Genomic DNA, 17,583 nt, shown 5'->3' on the forward strand with positions numbered 1-17,583 from the left:
TTCCTAAATTATGTTCTGCTGTTTTTCTCTCTGCTAAAAAATTGTTCATCCAGAAAAGCAAATATCTTGTGCGTTGTCTAAGCTACAATAATCAAGACGGATCTGAACGTGTCGCTGAACCAAATAGAGGAACGACAAGTGGAGTTCTTTGTTCGTGTTCGTTGATACAATACTCGGGAAAACACGCTTCAAATGTAAGTATGCTTAAACTGTGCTTTATACATGTTTCCTCGCTTTGGGGATGTTCCGCATATGTTATGTATGTTTAACTGTATTCCCCTACAGTGGTATCATGAGCCTTATGTATTCAAAGCATTTTTTAGCATGATATATTATTTTTGCTGGTTGTCGAAATTTTCGGAATTTTTGTTGAATTTTTCGGAATTATTATGAACTATTGGATGAATTGCGTAATAGGTTCTGAATTCAAAAAGTTTCGTATTTTCGATTTTTCTGACCCTAATCTGATTGAAAGCGATTTTCTAAGATCAATTCATGTGAACGGAATTGCTAAAACAGGCCTTGAAGTATGTGTTTTTGGGTGTTTTTGTTAATTTTCGTGTTAAAATTAATAAATTCGGAAAGTTTTTCAATTAATTGGTCGACCTAAACTACTCGGAATTGATTGAAATTTTTACACAATGCTGTTGGGTATATTCTATAATTATGGTAAAATTTCAGCCGTTTTTATTAAGTATAAACCCTAATTTTACTTTCCCCAAATTCGTAAATTTTAGATCGCTAATTGATTTTTTAAATAATTTGGATCTAGTAATTTGGTTAATTCGGAAAGGGTATATAATTTCATATAAAGTGGCAGTTTTTTTAAAATTATTGGATTAAAATTTTGATTAGATTTGTTAATTTTAATCAACACTTAAACCAAATTCGTAAAAATCTGAAATTTAAATGTTTAGAACGATTTAAAGTTTTAGATTCAATTATTTAAAAGTTTAAATTTTTAGTTGAAATTGTTCATTCTTAAAATTTGAATAATGTTAGCCTAGTTTTAATAATTTTAACGAAATTGGATTGTTGTTAAAAATTAATTAAATCGTAAAGTCGTAATTTTTCGAAAATAAAAATCGTAAATTTTGTGAAAAATAACTTATTGCAAATGTTCGTGAAATAATATTTTTTTTATTTAGGTGGTCTGTAGGCACGAACAAAAGGCACGAACACAAGGGTGGGGTGGACGTGTGGCTCGTCGAGCCATGCGGGCTGCCACACCTGCGCCGAGCCGCAGCGACGCGGGCAGCAGCAAGCGTGCTGAGTGCCGCGCGCGCTGGGCGAGGGAAGGGGCAAGCATGCCTTGGCTTGCGAGCTGCGAGCAAGCAAGGGATGCCTTGCCTTGCGCAGCGTCGAGCACAACAAGCCGCACAGGGCAGCGACAGCTGCGGTACGTGGGGCGCGTGGGCTGCGAGGGCATGGGCACATGCTCGTGTGCCTCGTAGGCCACACAGCAGCGTGCATTGCTGGGCTGGGCGCAAGCCTAGCCCGCATTGCACTCGAACAAAAAAAAATTGTTTCGTTGGGCTTGACATTTATGTTTGCATTAGAATTGGCTAACGGGATAATTAATAATTATTTTATTTAACTTGGGTCGGGTCGTGAGTTTAATTTAATATTTAAATAATTAATTATCCAGAATAATTATTGGTTTGAGTGGGAGCCGCTAAATGAAATTAAAAATGAAATAATTATTTTCGTAGGTCACATTATTTTAATTAAATTAAATTTTAATTAGAATAAAGTCTAAGGATTAATAATTTGGAAATTGATTAATCTTTTAGGACGCGTTTATGTGAACGTGAATTTTAGTTAATTCACGTAAATACTTGCATAATTAATATGGGCCATTCGTTTTAGCATACGAATGGGTGAATGCATAGAATGTATATTTTATGTAATGCAGATAATCCAAGTGACTAGTATGGCCAATCTAGGATAGTTAAATACGGTCTGCGAACCGTTCTATATTTGAATGTAAAGTTTTAAATTAGTAGAAAAAATCACATTTGCAGCGCGGATAAAACAGGCTTTTTGCAGCGTTTTCGCGCGCTGCAATTGTGATGGCTGCAAATACCGTAAGTTTTTTTGCAGCGGTCATAGGCGCTGCAAATAATAGGTTAATTGCAGTGCGGGTAGACCTGTATAAGTTGTAAATAGTGTATGAGTTACAGCGTTGTTTGACCCCTATAAGTTGCAAATAAAAAGTAGTTGCAGCGCTGTTTGAGAAATATGGGCTGCTATTAGTTGTCATTTTGCAGCGCAGTGCCAGTACACGCGCTGCAATTAATTCTTTAAAAAAAATATATATATAATAGCTCCGGTCAGATGCATATTTATATATTTATCCCTGGACAATCCTATTATTTTGACAAAAAATTATAATAAAAACATTATAAATAGTTTAATAGGTTGCAAAAAATTTGCCATAGTTTCCCTTGTAATTTACGAAACCCGCACAAAACGGGAATTTATAAACACCTGTATATAAGACATAACATACATATATGTTCCAACAACCATATATAGCTCCAAGTAGCATCCAACGTCATATCCAACACATAACAAAAACATAAAACATAACATTACTAGACAACAAACTCATTCGCCGGCATCATTCAAATAGTTGTCCTTAAAATACTTTGCCCATTGTTCTCGAGTTTCTTCTAACTCCTCATTAGAGTATGGCGTTTCTCTTTGTACATAACCCTTCAAAAAGCAAAAACTTGATATTAGTTACTCGAAAACTAATTTAAAAGAACTTGGTATAGGCAAGAGTGACTTGAATACCGTCATTTTCGCTCCCATTTTTGAACTAATGAACCTAATGATTCATTTTAAACTAATTACATGTTTTATATGCTTTGTTTAAACTTTATAATACTCATTCCAATATGGTTATGCACGTTTTAGGCTTGTTGGGTCGTTATGGATATATTTAGGCTAAAATGACACATTTTCGCTCCCATTTTTAAACTAATGAACCTAATGATTCATTTTAAACTAATTACATGTTTATATGCTTTGTTTAAACTTTCTAAGACTCATTCCAATCTAGTTATGCGCGTTTAAGGCCCGTTGGGTCGTTATAGGACATATTTAGGCCCAATTGAGGCATTTCGCTATCAACTTTGCACTAAAGAACCTAAGGGCTCATTTTAAACTAAATACATGTTTTATATGCTATGTTTAAACTTTCTAAGACTCATTCCAATCAAGTTATGCACGTTTAAGGCTTGTTGGGTCGTTACGGACATATTTAGGCTAAAATGATACATTTTCGCTCCCATTTTCGAACTCATGAACCTATGGACTCATTTTAAACTAATTACATGTTTTATATGCATTGTTTAAACTTTCTAAGACTCATTCCAATATGGTTATGCACGTTTTAGGCTTGTTGGGTCGTTATGGACATATTTAGGCTAAAATGAGACATTTTCGCTCCCATTTTTGAACTAATAAACCTAATGATTCATTTTAAACTAATTACATGTTTAATATGCTTTGTTTAAACTTTCTAAGACTCATTCCAATCTAGTTATGCACGTTTAAGGCTCGTTGGGTTGTTATAGGACATATTTAGGCCAAATTGAGGCATTTTCGCTACCAACTTTGCACTAAAGAACCTAAGGACTCATTTTAAACTAAATACATGTTTTATATGCTATGTTTAAACTTTCTAAGACTCATTCCAATCAAATTATGCACGTTTAAGGCTTGTTGGGTCGTTACGGACATATTTAAGCTAAAATGATACATTTTTGTTCCCATTTTCGAACTCATGAACCTATGGACTCATTTTAAACTAATTACATGTTTTATATGCTTTGTTTAAACTTTCTAAGACTCATTCCAATATGGTTATGCACGTTTTAGGCTTGTTGGGTCGTTATGGGCATATTTAGGCTAAAATGAGACATTTTTGCTCCCATTTTTGAACTAATGAACCTAATGATTCATTTTAAACTAATTACATGTTTTATATGCTTTGTTTAAACTTTCTAAGATCATTCCAATCTAGTTATGCACGTTTAAGGCTCGTTGGGTCGTTATAGGACATATTTAGGCCAAATTGAGGCATTTTCGCTACCAACTTTGCACTCAAGAACCTAAGGATTCATTTTAAACTAAATACATGTTTTATATGGTATGTTTAAACTTTCTAAGACTCATTCCAATCAAGTTATGCACGTTTAAGGCTTGTTGGGTCGTTACGGACATATTTAGGCTAAAATGATACATTTTCGTTCCCATTTTCGAACTCATGAACCTATGGACTCATTTTAAACTAATTACATGTTTTATATGCTTTGTTTAAACTTTCTAAGACTCATTCCAATATGGTTATGTACGTTTTAGGCTTGTTGGGTCGTTATAGGACATATTTAGGCCAAATTGAGGCATTTTCGCTACCAACTTTGCACTAAAGAACCTAAGGACTCATTTTAAACTAAATACATGTTTTATATGCTATGTTTAAACTTTCTAAGACTCATTCCAATCAAGTTATGCGCGTTTAAGGCTTGTTGGGTCGTTACGGACATATTTAGGCTAAAATGATACATTTTCGTTCCCATTTTCGAACTCATGAACCTATGGACTCATTTTAAACTAATTACATGTTTTATATGCTTTGTTTAAACTTTCTAAGACTCATTCCAATATGGTTATGCACGTTTTAGGCTTATTGGGTCGTTATGGGCATATTTTGGCTAAAATGAGACATTTTCGCTCCCATTTTTGAACTAATGAACCTAATGATTCATTTTAAACTAATTACATGTTTTATATGCTTTGTTTAAACTTTCTAAGACTCATTCCAATCTAGTTATGCACGTTTAAGGCCCGTTGGGTCGTTATAGGACATATTTAGGCCAAATTGAGGCATTTTCGCTACCAACTTTGCACTCAAGAACCTAAGGATTCATTTTAAACTAAAAACATGTTTTATATGCTATGTTTAATCTTTCTAAGAATCATTCCAATCAAGTTATGCACGTTTAAGGCTTGTTGGGTCGTTACGGACATATTTAGGCTAAAATGATACATTTTCGTTCCCATTTTCGAACTCATGAACCTATGGACTCATTTTAAACTAATTACATGTTTTATATGCTTTGTTTAAACTTTCTAAGACTCATTCCAATATGGTTATGTACGTTTTAAGAGTCCTGCAAGATGAGAGTTCGAGAAGTTGTGTAGGGGGACCCCTTCTCCTTCCCCCTACTCTCAAAGGCTCTGGTTTGTTAAGCTCAACTGAGTTTACCTGCTTGTCCAGTAGGGTCTTTCTCCTTACCAATTAAAAAAATAAAAATAAATTCTCAAAAAGTCATGGTAGTGTCACAGATTTAGGCACGGAGATTTTCAGTTTGCTAATCATTAAAATTAAGGGAGCACAAGGAGCAACAATTCTCAAAATTGACCTCAGAACATGAAGCTGACAAAATTTCAACCACTGGAAAAATGAATATGCAATCAATGTATACCTCAGGTCCAGCGTTATTCAGCTCCTCGTAACCCCTTTCAATGACTGTCCTCACAGAAGAATCAAGAGCAATATCCAAAAATATTAGATCCTTCAGCCGATTGTGAGATTTGAACAACAATGGTCGGAGTTCCTGTCATGCCTCTAGTAATGCCTGTGTATTATTAGGTCGGATTTAGGCAAAAGTGAGTTATTTAAACCAAATTAGAGATAAAGTGAACCAGAGATGTGAAGATGTATGATCTAGGTACCTCAAGCAGCGGCTCCACATTCTTATCTTCCACATGTACCAAAATAAACTGAAGCAAATCCTACAAAAAAAAAGGATATACAACATTACTTGAAAAGTGTACCTATCATACATATGACATAGAACCAAAAGAGAAGCAAGCAACAGAAATGGACAGCAGTAAAAAAAGATTACCGGAAATGCAGCTGGCAATCCAGGAAGAGGATCGATATTCACGCCAACCATGAAGCCTTGACCCTGAGGTTATCATATATAAAATATCATGTCTTCAAAAAAGAACCGAGTAAGTGAGCAGTATAGAAGAATGCAGGTGACTGACGATACCTCAGTTTTGTATCCCATGCAATTTGAAATAGCAGCCTCCAGATCTGCTCCTGAATGAATTGCCTGCATAATCCAACTGAAATCTTTCTTCTTCGCATACTTGTGTTGCGTACTTGCAGGCTTATTCTGCTTCCTGGTCTTTGTTGTAGTAAGCACTACTGAGTCTTTGCCTCCTGCTTGAACAGACACAGTCTTGGGGTTTGCAATCCCTTCAATAATACAAATACGAAAAAACAGGAAGTCACTAAGCCCTACGGAATCATATAAATATTATTATTATATATATACAAAAAAATAATCTTCTAAAAGCATTTTTCCGGTTATGGTTTGCATGATAACAAGATGAGTGAGGCCTTAAATGAGCTCAAGACCAACAAGAAGGGGATTTATATTTATCTTTACCATTCATTAACCTAAAAAAATTAAGAAAACACAATTGAAAGTAAAGAGACGAAAGTAAAATACACATTTCTTAAGTAATGTCTAACAATATGAATACCCACCGATTAACCGTAATTCATAACCATGTTGTATTCTTATTTGGTAATTTACATTATAAATACTTATAATCCAAAAATTACTAGAGTTTGTTTGCAACTAATTAAATTGGACTATTTGAACTTTTTTTTAATCTTTAAATCAATATTAGAATTTTAACAGGATTAAGAACTGAAATTACTGAGATAATCTGATAATCCAGTTCAGAAAATCAAAAAATGAATTGAGTTTTGGTTTTAAATTTTACCCATAAGCATTTTGTTATTTTCATGTTACTGTCATTGTGTTGTTGCTTCATATTTTATATTGGATTGTTGCTTTCTTTTGATCTTCAAATAAATAATTTAACAATGAAAAACCTTTAGTAAAATGGAGATCACCAATGGTGGGGTCTAGATAGGGTCAGTCTTCCAAATGTTCGGAGCCTTACCCTAACCTGTAGTATTATTAGAGAAGCTGTTTCTGAGAGTATACAGAAATCACAACCACATCAACAACGCTAAAACAGTGATAAATCCCTAAAGAAAAACAATTAATCAACTACCTACAGCCAAATAAATAACAAATTAATCAATAAGTTCAACAATCAAACAATTTCAACCATCAATCAAGACCTAAAAATGCGAAAATCAAACGAGAGAGGAAAAGAAATAACAAATTAATCAATAAGTTCAACCATCCAACAATTTTAATCAGTAATCAAGAACACAAAAACGCGAAACTAAAACGAGAGAGAAAGAGGAAGACCTCAATTTCGGATAATTGCAAGGAAATCCCAGATAAATCCACCCTTCTCGGTGTTATAGGCGGTGGGAGTTGAAAAAGAACAATTTCAATCATTAAGCAACAACGTTCGCGGTGTTATAGGCGGTGGGAGTTGAAAAAGAACAGAAAACCTTGCGCGGAGGAGAGAGCAAGTTACCGCCAGTGAGATATGCGGTGGGAGTTGAAAAGCTTTAGTTACCGCCGGTGAAACGTTTCCCGATGGCCGCGCGGCGAAGGAGCAAACCGAAGACGAAGAAGGGAGTTAATGGGGGTAAGATTTGTGTAGATTAGGGCAGAAATGGCCATGGAGATTCGAAGGTTTCACTGGATATTTTTTCTGGAATTCGATCGATCTAGATCTGCGTAGTACAAGGAGGTTTTGAGTGAGTGTTTGAAATTAATTGCAGCAACCTCAAAGGCCAAAGTTGCAACTATTTAGAATTGCGGCAATTGACAAGCGCGCGAGTTGCAATTTATTCCACTAATTGCAACTTGTACAGTCTCTACGCGCTGCGAATTTTTTTTTTCAAAAAAAATTGTTTTTTCGCAACTCGGGGCAATGAAATCGCTGCGAGTAGTTCATTTAATAGTTGACCCGCGTTGACCAAACCTATTTTGCAACCCATATGATTTGTGTGAGTTGTAATTGATGAGTTGCAAATGACATTTTTTCTACTAGTGATATGGTCTGCGAACCATTGAAATTTTGATGTAATTTTATTATTTCAAGTATTTCTAGTTTAGAACTTTAAGTTAGCATTGAATGAAGATTCAAGACGATGCCAAGCTAACAAGATGGTGAAGAAGATTGGATGCTTCAAGACAAGAGTTTTGGGCCATACTAGTTCACCAATTTATTTATGCACTATATATATTATGCTTGAATGAATGTATATTATGCATGAATATGTTGTTTGTATGACTCGATTAGATTTAGTTCACTAAATAATCGAACCAGCATAGAAACAACTAGGTCCAAAGTAATATTCAGTTCAAAAGTTGCCTTCCAAATCAAGCACTTACAAAAATCTAAGGATCTAACAAAGTAGGTTTACGCCAAAGCGAGGTGCTATATTAGTTGACTTAGATGGTAAGGCGTCGCAAAGGAGCACGTTGATTGTGGTTTCAACTCAAACAACAATGGCATTATGTTTTGGCAATGGGATAAATTATGGTATTAATTTATTAACCAAGAGTAATTTGGAGATTACTAGCAATAGGTTTTGCTTACCTAGAATTTTAAAATACTTAAGACATGCCAAAGATGCTTAAGGATGTAGGACTTTTAGGGTCTTGGAATCGTTTCATTCATTTTGGACCATGTTTTGCTATTTGAATGAATGAAATGTTAATAGCTTTAATGATTGCATGCTAGCATTAATTTCAAAGTTATTAAGTTATGAATGGTTATTTGTTGCGAATTCTTTTCAAATGTAGTAACCAAATGGTCGCAAACAATAACAACACGTTCAACCTGCGTTCGATTCTCGACAAAGAGAAGTTGAATGGCAACAATTTCCTTGATTGGCAAAGGAAGTTGCAAATAGTTCTAATGCATGAGGAAAAAGAATATGTCCTAGAGGAAGAGTTACCAGAGGCCGCCGGGCCGGAGGTGACTCAAGCTGCCCTTAACCGTTGGATCCAGGCCAACAGGGATGTCAAATGTGTGATGCTTGCATCCATGAATCCCGAACTTCAGAAAATGTTCTTTAACTCGGATGCTTACCAAATCATCTCGGATTTGAAGAACATGTTTCAGGACCAAGCCAGAATCGAAAGATTCGAGACTCAGAGGTTGATCCTTGAGATTAAGCTCAAGAAAGGAGAACCAGTGAGCCCACATATTCTTAAAATGATTGGACTCTTTGAGAATATGAGAGCTCTAGATTTTGACGACTCAAATGAGATGGCTATTGACATCATTCTCCATTCGCTTCATAGTGGATATGATCAGTTCAAGTTGAATTACAACATGAACAGCATGGAGAAAACTCTTACTGAGCTTCATAGTATGCTAAAGACCGCTGAAAAGACGCTCAAGAAAGAGAATAAGCACGACGTGCTTATGGTGCGTAAGGGCAAGAACTTCAAGCAATCTGGCAAGGGAAAGGGCAAGAAGGGTAAGGGCAAGGCTACGTGATATTCCAGTAGGAACACACACAAGAGGGGGGGGGTGAATTGTAATTCGAACTTTGATAGAGTTTCTTTCAAAACCAAGGAACAGTAAAGAAACTGAGAGCAAGAAAGACTAAAATAACAATTGTGAGAACTTCTTGACACTAATCAAGAAGAGAATTTCTTTTATTATGGCAATACCTCGATTACAATAACTCTCTAACACAAGTTCCTCTCTAACTCGTGTTCCTCACAGTAATCTACTCAGATTACAAATCTCTCATCTTCACTTTCTCTCAGACTTAAACTCTAAGTCTTTACAGGATAACTCTATCCTCTCTAATACAAAATACAATTCGTGTTTAGATAACTCTAGATATTAATACTGCTTTTGTATATATAAGGAACTTAGGAACTCTGAATTGACTATGACACAAACTATTTTTTAGAAAATCTTTGAGAATACGTTTTTAGGAAAGCAAAAACTCTTAGAATGTTTGTGTGTCTTTAACTAAAAACGATTTCCCTTTTATAGAGTTTATCCCTAGGGTTAGTTCCCTTCAAAACCTCAACTGCTAACTGCCAGCACTTTGGTCTCGACATCCCTTGACTTGAGGAACAAGGGGAAGACCACTTCCCACGTTCAACCACAAAGCAGTTAGTGTTTTGACTCAATCAAACCCTAAAAGATTTTGTTTAAAACAGTTTTTTATTTATCTACAAAACCTTAGGAGAATATTTAGGAAAATAAGTTTTTCTTAAATAAAATAAAACGTAAATCTGTTTTATATTAAATATGTAAAACTTTTATTTATTTAATTAAATGTTTTCCATAAAAATCACTACTACAAAAAGCGTGATATCTCGACGCTGTAGCCTCGACGATGTGGTAGGCTGTCAACGTGAAATATTGTTTCGCGTTATTTCTCGACGGGGTTTGATGTCTATGTAATTTCTCAACATGGAAAAGCGTCGAGGAATCAGATAGATGTCACATGTGGCGCACGTGATCTTAAAAAGTGGCAGCGGGTTTCCTTTATTCAATATTTGGGGAAAAGAAAACCGCTCCCGATAAACCCTAAAATTGTTTCTCAACTTCCCACTCACCACTTCCATCTCTTTCACTCACCTCTTCTTCTAAGGAGTTGTAAGTTCAACTTCAAAAATTGTTTCCCCTTGCCGTTTGTATTTGTTTTCTATCTACCTCTTTCCCTTTCGATTTTCCCATATTTTGGGTTCAAATTGTGTAATTTGGGATTTACGTTTCTATTTGGCTGAATCAGAGACTCAAGAAATATGGATAGGTCAGATTTCAGTTATCAATTTCGATATATTTTATTCAAATTTGGTCTTATGAATTTAGGTTTTTCTAATTGCCTTAAAACATTTTTGTTTGGTGGAATGGATGTTAATTGATGAAAATCAAAGATAAATTCGTGGGACTCAGATCCTGGTTCTAAGCTCCCGTTCAACGTTCATGATTTCGGAGATACCTAATTCTCTCATAGGTCAGGTCAGTTCACAATTACAATCCCATTAATTTATGTTTTTATGCCTTTTGTTGGTGAAGCAATCTAGGTCTAGTCTCACTTTCTTGTTAGAAAATTTGAATCCGGTTTCTATTTTTTGATTGTCGGGGTTTGATAATTCGAGAATCGCAATGGTGGTTTATTGATCCGTGTGAATAAATCTGGAATTTGAGGTTTTAATCAACATTGAAATATAAGTTTGAGTTTGTTTTAATTTATTTTTTACAATAGTCCATCCCCTTCTTTATCATTGCAGTATTTTCCAGTACAAAAATTTTTATTTTTGTTTCTTTTTTGGTTATTATATGCCAAGGACTTCTTAATTCATAATTTTAGAATACAGGGTAGAACTTTTTTTTAACTTGTATCATTGTATGTGATTTAGGGTGCAGCCATGAGGCATTTAGTATTTCCGTTGAACTTCCTTCTATTTATGGTTTGGAAACAGAAGTCTAGTTGAAGTTATATCATGTTTGAATGATGATTATATTCAGTAATTCTAAATTGTTATTCTATGTTTTTTACTCCTGGGGTTTGCTGACCATTTTAGGCACAAAGAAACCTTCACTAATATTTTCAGTTCTAAAGTATCAAGCATCAAGCAAATAACTTGACCATTTTCAACTTTTTGTTTGCTATGAATTACTATATACAATTCAATGCATTTCGAATATACTACCATGTACTATTCGTTCTATTCAGCAGAAAGAACAAGGTTTGGGTTGTACATATCTAATCCCATATACTCTACCTTTGGAATGAGACTCATGACTAGGGATGGCAGTGGGTAATGGACCCGACCCGGATCCGTGGATCCAGATCCGTTGAAAACGGATCTGGATCCTCAATTTTTGGACCCGACGGATCCGGGTAGGATATGGATCCTTGGTTTTAAAAACGGATCTGGGTCGGGTCCTAAGTCATTACCCGGATCCAGATCCGTTAACCCGTTTTTATAAAAAAAATATATAAAATATAAAAGTAAAGACTTAAGACTTGTAGTATTATTGAAGTTTTTGAACTTTTAGTATTATTTATGTTGGATTTGTTAAATTTTATTTTAGTAAATGCTTTTATGGAAAAATAGCTTTGTTATTGAAGTTTTATTAAACTATGTTTTAAGGTTAAAATGAAAATTAGTTTCGTTTGATGAAAAAATAAGTTAGGATCCGTTTTGGATCCGTTTTGGACCCGGATCCGTAGGATCCGTCGGATCTGGATCTGGATCCTCAATTTAATTACCCAGCGGATCCGGGTAGGATTTGGATCCTTGCCTAAAGAACGGGTCTGGATCTGGATCCTAGAGGATCCGGTCCAGATCCTACCCGTTGCCATCCCTACTCATGACATGCATTGTGTAAGATAGCCTAATCGACCAACTTTTTGTTCATCGAAAAAAAAAATTCAAGAGCTTTTCCATCTCTCTTCCTCCACACTGCAGTCGATCTGAGAAACTGAACACGATCTTGGAGCATCCAAATTTCAACGAGCTTCAATATTTTCTCAGATCCGAACCAGAAGAAACTATGGCATATGCTTATTCTCAACCTTGAAAAGTTCATTGCTCTAGCCATTTTATAGGTCTGTAATAGCTTCAATCTCTGATATTGTGATGTTATTTCCGATTTTGCTTGAACTTCATGTTTATTTTGCTGCGATTGTGTTGCGTTTTCTTGTTTGCTATGGATTTCAAGGAATTTAGTTTTTTTTTTACTTGTACGATTATGTGTTGTGAGATTAGGGTTTTGAGGGATCGATCTTCGAGGATTTGAGCGGAATTAGGATTTCACATTGGTTTTATATGTTTTAGAGTACAAAGGTAATTGAGGAACTAGTCAAAATATGATTAAATTTGGTTTATTTGTCTATTTCTTCAGCGAAATTGGGTCTATGTAAATGCAAGAACTATTGTTGTAATGTGATTAGTCATGCTTGACTTTGTTAGTTTCTTTGTTTGATTTGAAGTCTACTGATTCCGTATTGCTACTGGTTCTACAAATGTTGGATTTGTACCCAGCTTGAATCAAATGGAACTGTCTTGTTGTATTCTCTAATGGTGTAATGAGTCTGAGTGCTACATTGAAAAAAAATCTGTGTTCTTTGATAATTTACAGGTAATGTATTTTCTCTTAAAACTTATAGTATTGGTTTCTTTGTTGCAGTCATTTTTACACTCTGTTTTTATTTTCTGCTAACATTGTTTGCTGTCATTTGCAGGTTCTCCGAATTTGGAGGTCCAGTTCACGAGCGACCTGTTGAAGATTTGGCTTTTGCAGTTGCCCGTTTCATACAAAGCGGTGGTTCATACATTTACTATTACATGGTTAGTAGTTGTTTATGAGCATCCTCTTATTGTTTTTGTTATTGACATTAGAAGGTTAATGTCTGGCCCTTTTGCTTTCTGATGTTGTTCACTTCTACTGACAGTACCATGGTGGAACCAACTTTAAACGAACAGCTGGCGTACCATTCGTTACAACTAGTTATGATTATGATGCCCCAATTGATGAATATGGTAAGAATTTGATCTTGCATATTTGTGTTTTATGGAAGTAGTGGTTTTTAATAACATTGAAATCTAAGATTGAGTTTGTTTAATTATTTTTTATGATAGTCCTGTTGCGTGTTTCTGTCTTGTTTGGCCTGCTGCTGCACTGTTGTTTCTGCAGGTGTTTGGTGTTGTTTTCAGCTGCACAGGTGCTGCTTCTTGCTGTTGCAGGGTGTGGGTTGTGCTCCTGATGTGTGCAGGCTGTTCTGCAGGGAGTCCAGGTGCGTGCTGCAGTCAGGTCTACAGGGAGTGTGGTGTTCGATTGCTGCTGTGTGTAATCTTATGTTGCGTACCCTTTTATTGCATTTGTTGTGTTTGGTTGTTAGGGAGTGGTCTGTACTCCTCTAACTTTTTCTGCTGTTTCATTTAGATACTTTTGTTCATACCTTTTGGTATTAAATTTGTGTTTTGGAGATATATAGCTAGCTAATTTAATAGTTTGGACATGTGTAAACTTAATTTGACGATATGATATGACGATTTGGAGCGAGCTAATACGTATTATTATTATTATTATTATATATATATATATATATATATATATATATATATATATATATATATATATATATATAGATTAATATATAATCTTGTCATTTATAATTTTAAAGGTAGTTAATTGCATCTGTTTGGTTTGGTTTTAATTAATTAGTTTCAGGTTGATTTTACTTTTGGATAAAATGAACGATTAAAAAAAATATTAAATTAAATTCTCGACGCTATAAAGTGTCAAAAATGATTCGCGCAAAATTTATTGGTAAACCCGCAAAAATTATTACTACGCAGATGACCGTCGAAAAATATATAGCTACACCAAACCCTGTCGAGATTCTCGACGCAGAAAGGCGCCAAAAATTATCTGTAGACGACAAACACCGTCGACATTTTCGACGCGGTAGGGCGTCGAGAATTTCTCTACGGCCAAATTCTCGACGCTGTCGTTGGGCGTCGAGAAAAATTTTCTCGACACTTTTGGGCGTCGAAAAATAGCCAAAAAAGCGTCGAAAAATGACGCGTTTTGTAGTAGTGAATTGCTTCCAGTAAAATAAGTGACCTAATTAAATCACAAGTTCCTTGAGTACCCTATATACCATTAGAATTAATATTTACATAAAATTCTAAGTACTGTAGACTACCTAGACTTTTATGTCTTCCCTTTGTCTGGAACTTGCAACTCAGAAGCTTCAGACGTTCCAGCTCTGGAAAATTGATGAGTTCCTCTCATGCTAACATAGGAACTCGTGGCTATGAGTCTGTAATTGTTCTTGTGGCATGAAGAACTCTTGATATGTAAAATGTGTTGCTCCTCTTGTGACTTCAAAACTCAAACTAATACTGCTTCCAGCTCAGGAACTCCAGTAGCTGTTCCAAGTGTAAATCAGGAACTTCAACATCTGATTCAAGTTCCTATCCTAATGGGAACTTCGGCACTTACCTGTCTAAAGTCATTAGCAACCACAATCAGGAAGTTTGCAATATGTGTGTCATCAACCAAAACCTAGGAACAACAATATTCCCCCTTTTTGGTGATGGCAACACTTGCAAACTTTTTACAAAGAAAGTAAACCCAAGCTGGAACAGATACAGACTTAAAAAAAGAAAAAAAAACTTACAGAGGGTACATAAGAAGGTGATTCAGGAACTGGATTGATTATGCCTTTGGAAGTTTGCACCTTTGACTTCCCCCTGTTGACATTAACAAAAAGCATAGCATGAAATATAGCCATTCCAAACACAGTGCCCCACGATCAACGTTTGGCAAGTTAAGCTAGCCTCAAAGTGTTAGACTAACTCACACAATAAATTAGAAAGCAAGCAGTAATTATCAATACCAGAAAACACAAAGATACTAACCAAGCAATTTAAGATAAGATGGAACAAATACCCAAGTTTTGAAAATTATCCAGACAAAAATAAAAATATTGTTCCATGGAAAAAGAAATTTAAACATAGGAGAGATGGATTAGGCTTGGGATGGGGAACCAGAACCAGCTGTTTCTTCGACCAATGTTTCTTCAAAGGTTTCCAGATTGTTGATTTTGGTGAGAATGGTGGCACGAGTGGCATTGGCTTGATCTGAGTAGTGTTGGAGATTGGTTTGAAGAGTCTTGACACTATCAACCAATGCACCAATGTGAGCTTGCATTGTACTAATCCTGTGGTCTGTTCCCTCTTGCAGTTCCACCAGACGGGCAACTGATGCTTTGAGCTCCAGTATCTGATCATCTTTTGTGTTCTAGGCACCCCCATGATCTTGAACATGTTCCTGGGCAGATGGAACACGACGAGATTTGGATTTCTTGGAGGATCTAGGTGTCCTGGTCCTAGGCATAGCAGCTTCGGGCAGTTCCTCCTGCTTAATAAGAACAACATCCTCTTCAATAGGCATTTCTTTGACTTCTCCTTCCTCATTTATTTCCATAAACAATGGACCTCTCTTCTTATTTTCTTGCATAGCCACCCTCATGCTCTTTCTTTTCCCTTGGGATCCTACACTCTTTCTTTTCCCTTTAGGAACTCGAGACAAAGTCACCTCCAAGTGCTCGAGTTCCTCATCCTCTTCTTCTTTAACTACAGTTCCCTCTTGATCTTCCTCATCTTGTTTCTCTTTCTTTCCAGCCCTAATGACTTTGCCCTGAACCACCTTAAGATTTAACAGATTGAGCATTTCAAGTTGAAGGATTTGGGTTGATTTTAAGGGGATGACATAGTAGGGGCTAAGGTCAACTTAGAATTTTTTGAAGATTTCTGTGAGAAGGGAGGAGTATGGAATTTTGTATTTGGGGATACAGGTGGATAGATGTTTAATCATGATTGCTGGAAAGTTTATGGGAATTTTCCTCTCAAGGCAATACATGAGACATGCATCAAACAGACTGGCTATGTTTCTTTTCTGGGTTCGAGGAACTACACCTCTCCACACAATATTAAACATTAATTTTTGAAGGGGTGAGAAGCAGTTGTGTGTGGTGGAGGTGGAAACTTTGGAATCTCCTCCAATGGAACCAACAATGTCATTCTCATCTACATTATCAATTGTCACTGTGATTTGACCTTTTAACCACATATCAAAACCCCTATTGGGTGTACCAAACAGCTGTTCCAGATAAGAAGCATCGAATTCGAAGCGAGTTCCATTCACTTTGCTTGAACATACATTATCAACACAAGCAAAGTTTTTGCAAAATTCTTTCATAACTTCAGGAATTAAAGGTGATTTGGCATAGGTACTCAACAGACTTACCCATTTTTGTTGTTCGAGGATTTCCATCAACTCATTGAACTTCGTGGCTTCACACCATGTTGAGTTGATTGCAAACCCTTCGACCAGATTGTTCTCCTTTGCAGAGAGTTTCTTGGACCCTTTTCCTTCCCCCTGAGTTTGAGCACTCTCCTATGTTTCCTCAATTTGTTCCCCAGAAGTTTTCACTCGACGTTTTTTGGATTTTCTTGTGGAGGATCTAGGGTTTGAAATTGGGGATTTCATTTCAATGTCAGTGTCGATTGGTTCCCCCTGAGTAATTGCGAGTATTGGATTGTGAGATCGAAGGCGAATTGGTGATTGCATGGGTGAGGTATCCATGGGAACTGGAGAAGATGGATTTTTTTTTCGTTTGAGGGAAGTGAGATCAGTGTTGTTGCTTGTGAGAACCATGGTGAAGCGTTTTATAGGTGGAGGGAGAGGTGATGTCAGTGGAGAAAGCGTGTGTGAGAGAGAGAAAGGGGGTTGCATGGGTTGAATCAGAAAGTGAAGAGTTTCTCCTATTTATTGCCAATGGAACCGTTCCAAACATTCTTTGAATGTGGGTATTCGTTTTTGAATTTTAAAAGTTTGTTTGAAAAAAAATTTAAAAGAAAATAAATTAAAATAAAACTGTGTTTGACTTGGTATTGACTTGCTTAATTTTGTATCTTTGAATTAACTAGTTTGAAAGGAACTGCTTACCTTGCACATTTGGAGTGTGAGTTTGTTTGCCACGATGGTAAGCTTCAACTGTGTTTGCACACAAGATTTTGTGTTTGTAATAGTCTATATGTACTATAGTTTTTGCCTTTG

At 35.8% G+C, this 17,583-nt stretch overlaps 1 protein-coding gene and 1 long non-coding RNA gene across 5 annotated transcripts; one reads left to right on the forward strand and one right to left on the reverse strand.

The window, feature by feature from the left end:
* Window positions 1-2,628: 2,628 nt before the first annotated feature.
* LOC110776369 (uncharacterized) lies at window positions 2,629-6,290 on the reverse strand. Its single transcript, XR_008921699.1, has 5 exons — window positions 6,072-6,290; window positions 5,922-5,984; window positions 5,749-5,808; window positions 5,499-5,651; window positions 2,629-2,718 (listed from the first exon to the last, which is right to left on the reverse strand). It is a non-coding gene; the product is annotated as an uncharacterized lncRNA (long non-coding RNA).
* Window positions 6,291-10,836: 4,546 nt separating this feature from the next.
* On the forward strand, window positions 10,837-13,947 carry LOC130460940 (beta-galactosidase 15-like). Of its 4 annotated transcripts, none has more exons than XM_056828779.1 (5): window positions 10,888-10,962; window positions 12,996-13,092; window positions 13,196-13,301; window positions 13,406-13,493; window positions 13,648-13,947. In XM_056828779.1, the coding sequence occupies exons 2-5, from the start codon at window positions 13,040-13,042 to the stop codon at window positions 13,872-13,874; spliced, it is 474 nt and encodes a 157-aa protein (XP_056684757.1). In that variant the 5' UTR covers window positions 10,888-10,962; window positions 12,996-13,039; the 3' UTR covers window positions 13,875-13,947. The 4 variants fall into 4 exon arrangements, with proteins under 4 accessions (XP_056684756.1, XP_056684757.1, XP_056684755.1 ...); XM_056828777.1 differs by having other exon boundaries at window positions 10,891-10,962; window positions 12,420-13,092; XM_056828778.1 differs by lacking the exon at window positions 12,996-13,092 and having other exon boundaries at window positions 10,837-10,957.
* Window positions 13,948-17,583: the final 3,636 nt, after the last annotated feature.

This window comes from Spinacia oleracea, chromosome 5 (assembly GCF_020520425.1).
Source record: "Spinacia oleracea cultivar Varoflay chromosome 5, BTI_SOV_V1, whole genome shotgun sequence".
Classification (NCBI taxonomy): domain Eukaryota; kingdom Viridiplantae; phylum Streptophyta; class Magnoliopsida; order Caryophyllales; family Amaranthaceae; genus Spinacia; species Spinacia oleracea.

Bases quoted from the DNA above. Each gene is read 5' to 3' on its own strand.
- LOC130460940 (XM_056828778.1), top strand. From the start codon at position 10,927: ATGATTTCGGAGATACCTAATTCTCTCATAG. The intron at 10,958-13,195 runs GTCAGGTCAGTT...TGTCATTTGCAG, and splicing joins GATACCTAATTCTCTCATAG to GTTCTCCGAATTTGGAGGTC. The intron at 13,494-13,647 runs GTAAGAATTTGA...TTGTTTCTGCAG, and splicing joins TGCCCCAATTGATGAATATG to GTGTTTGGTGTTGTTTTCAG.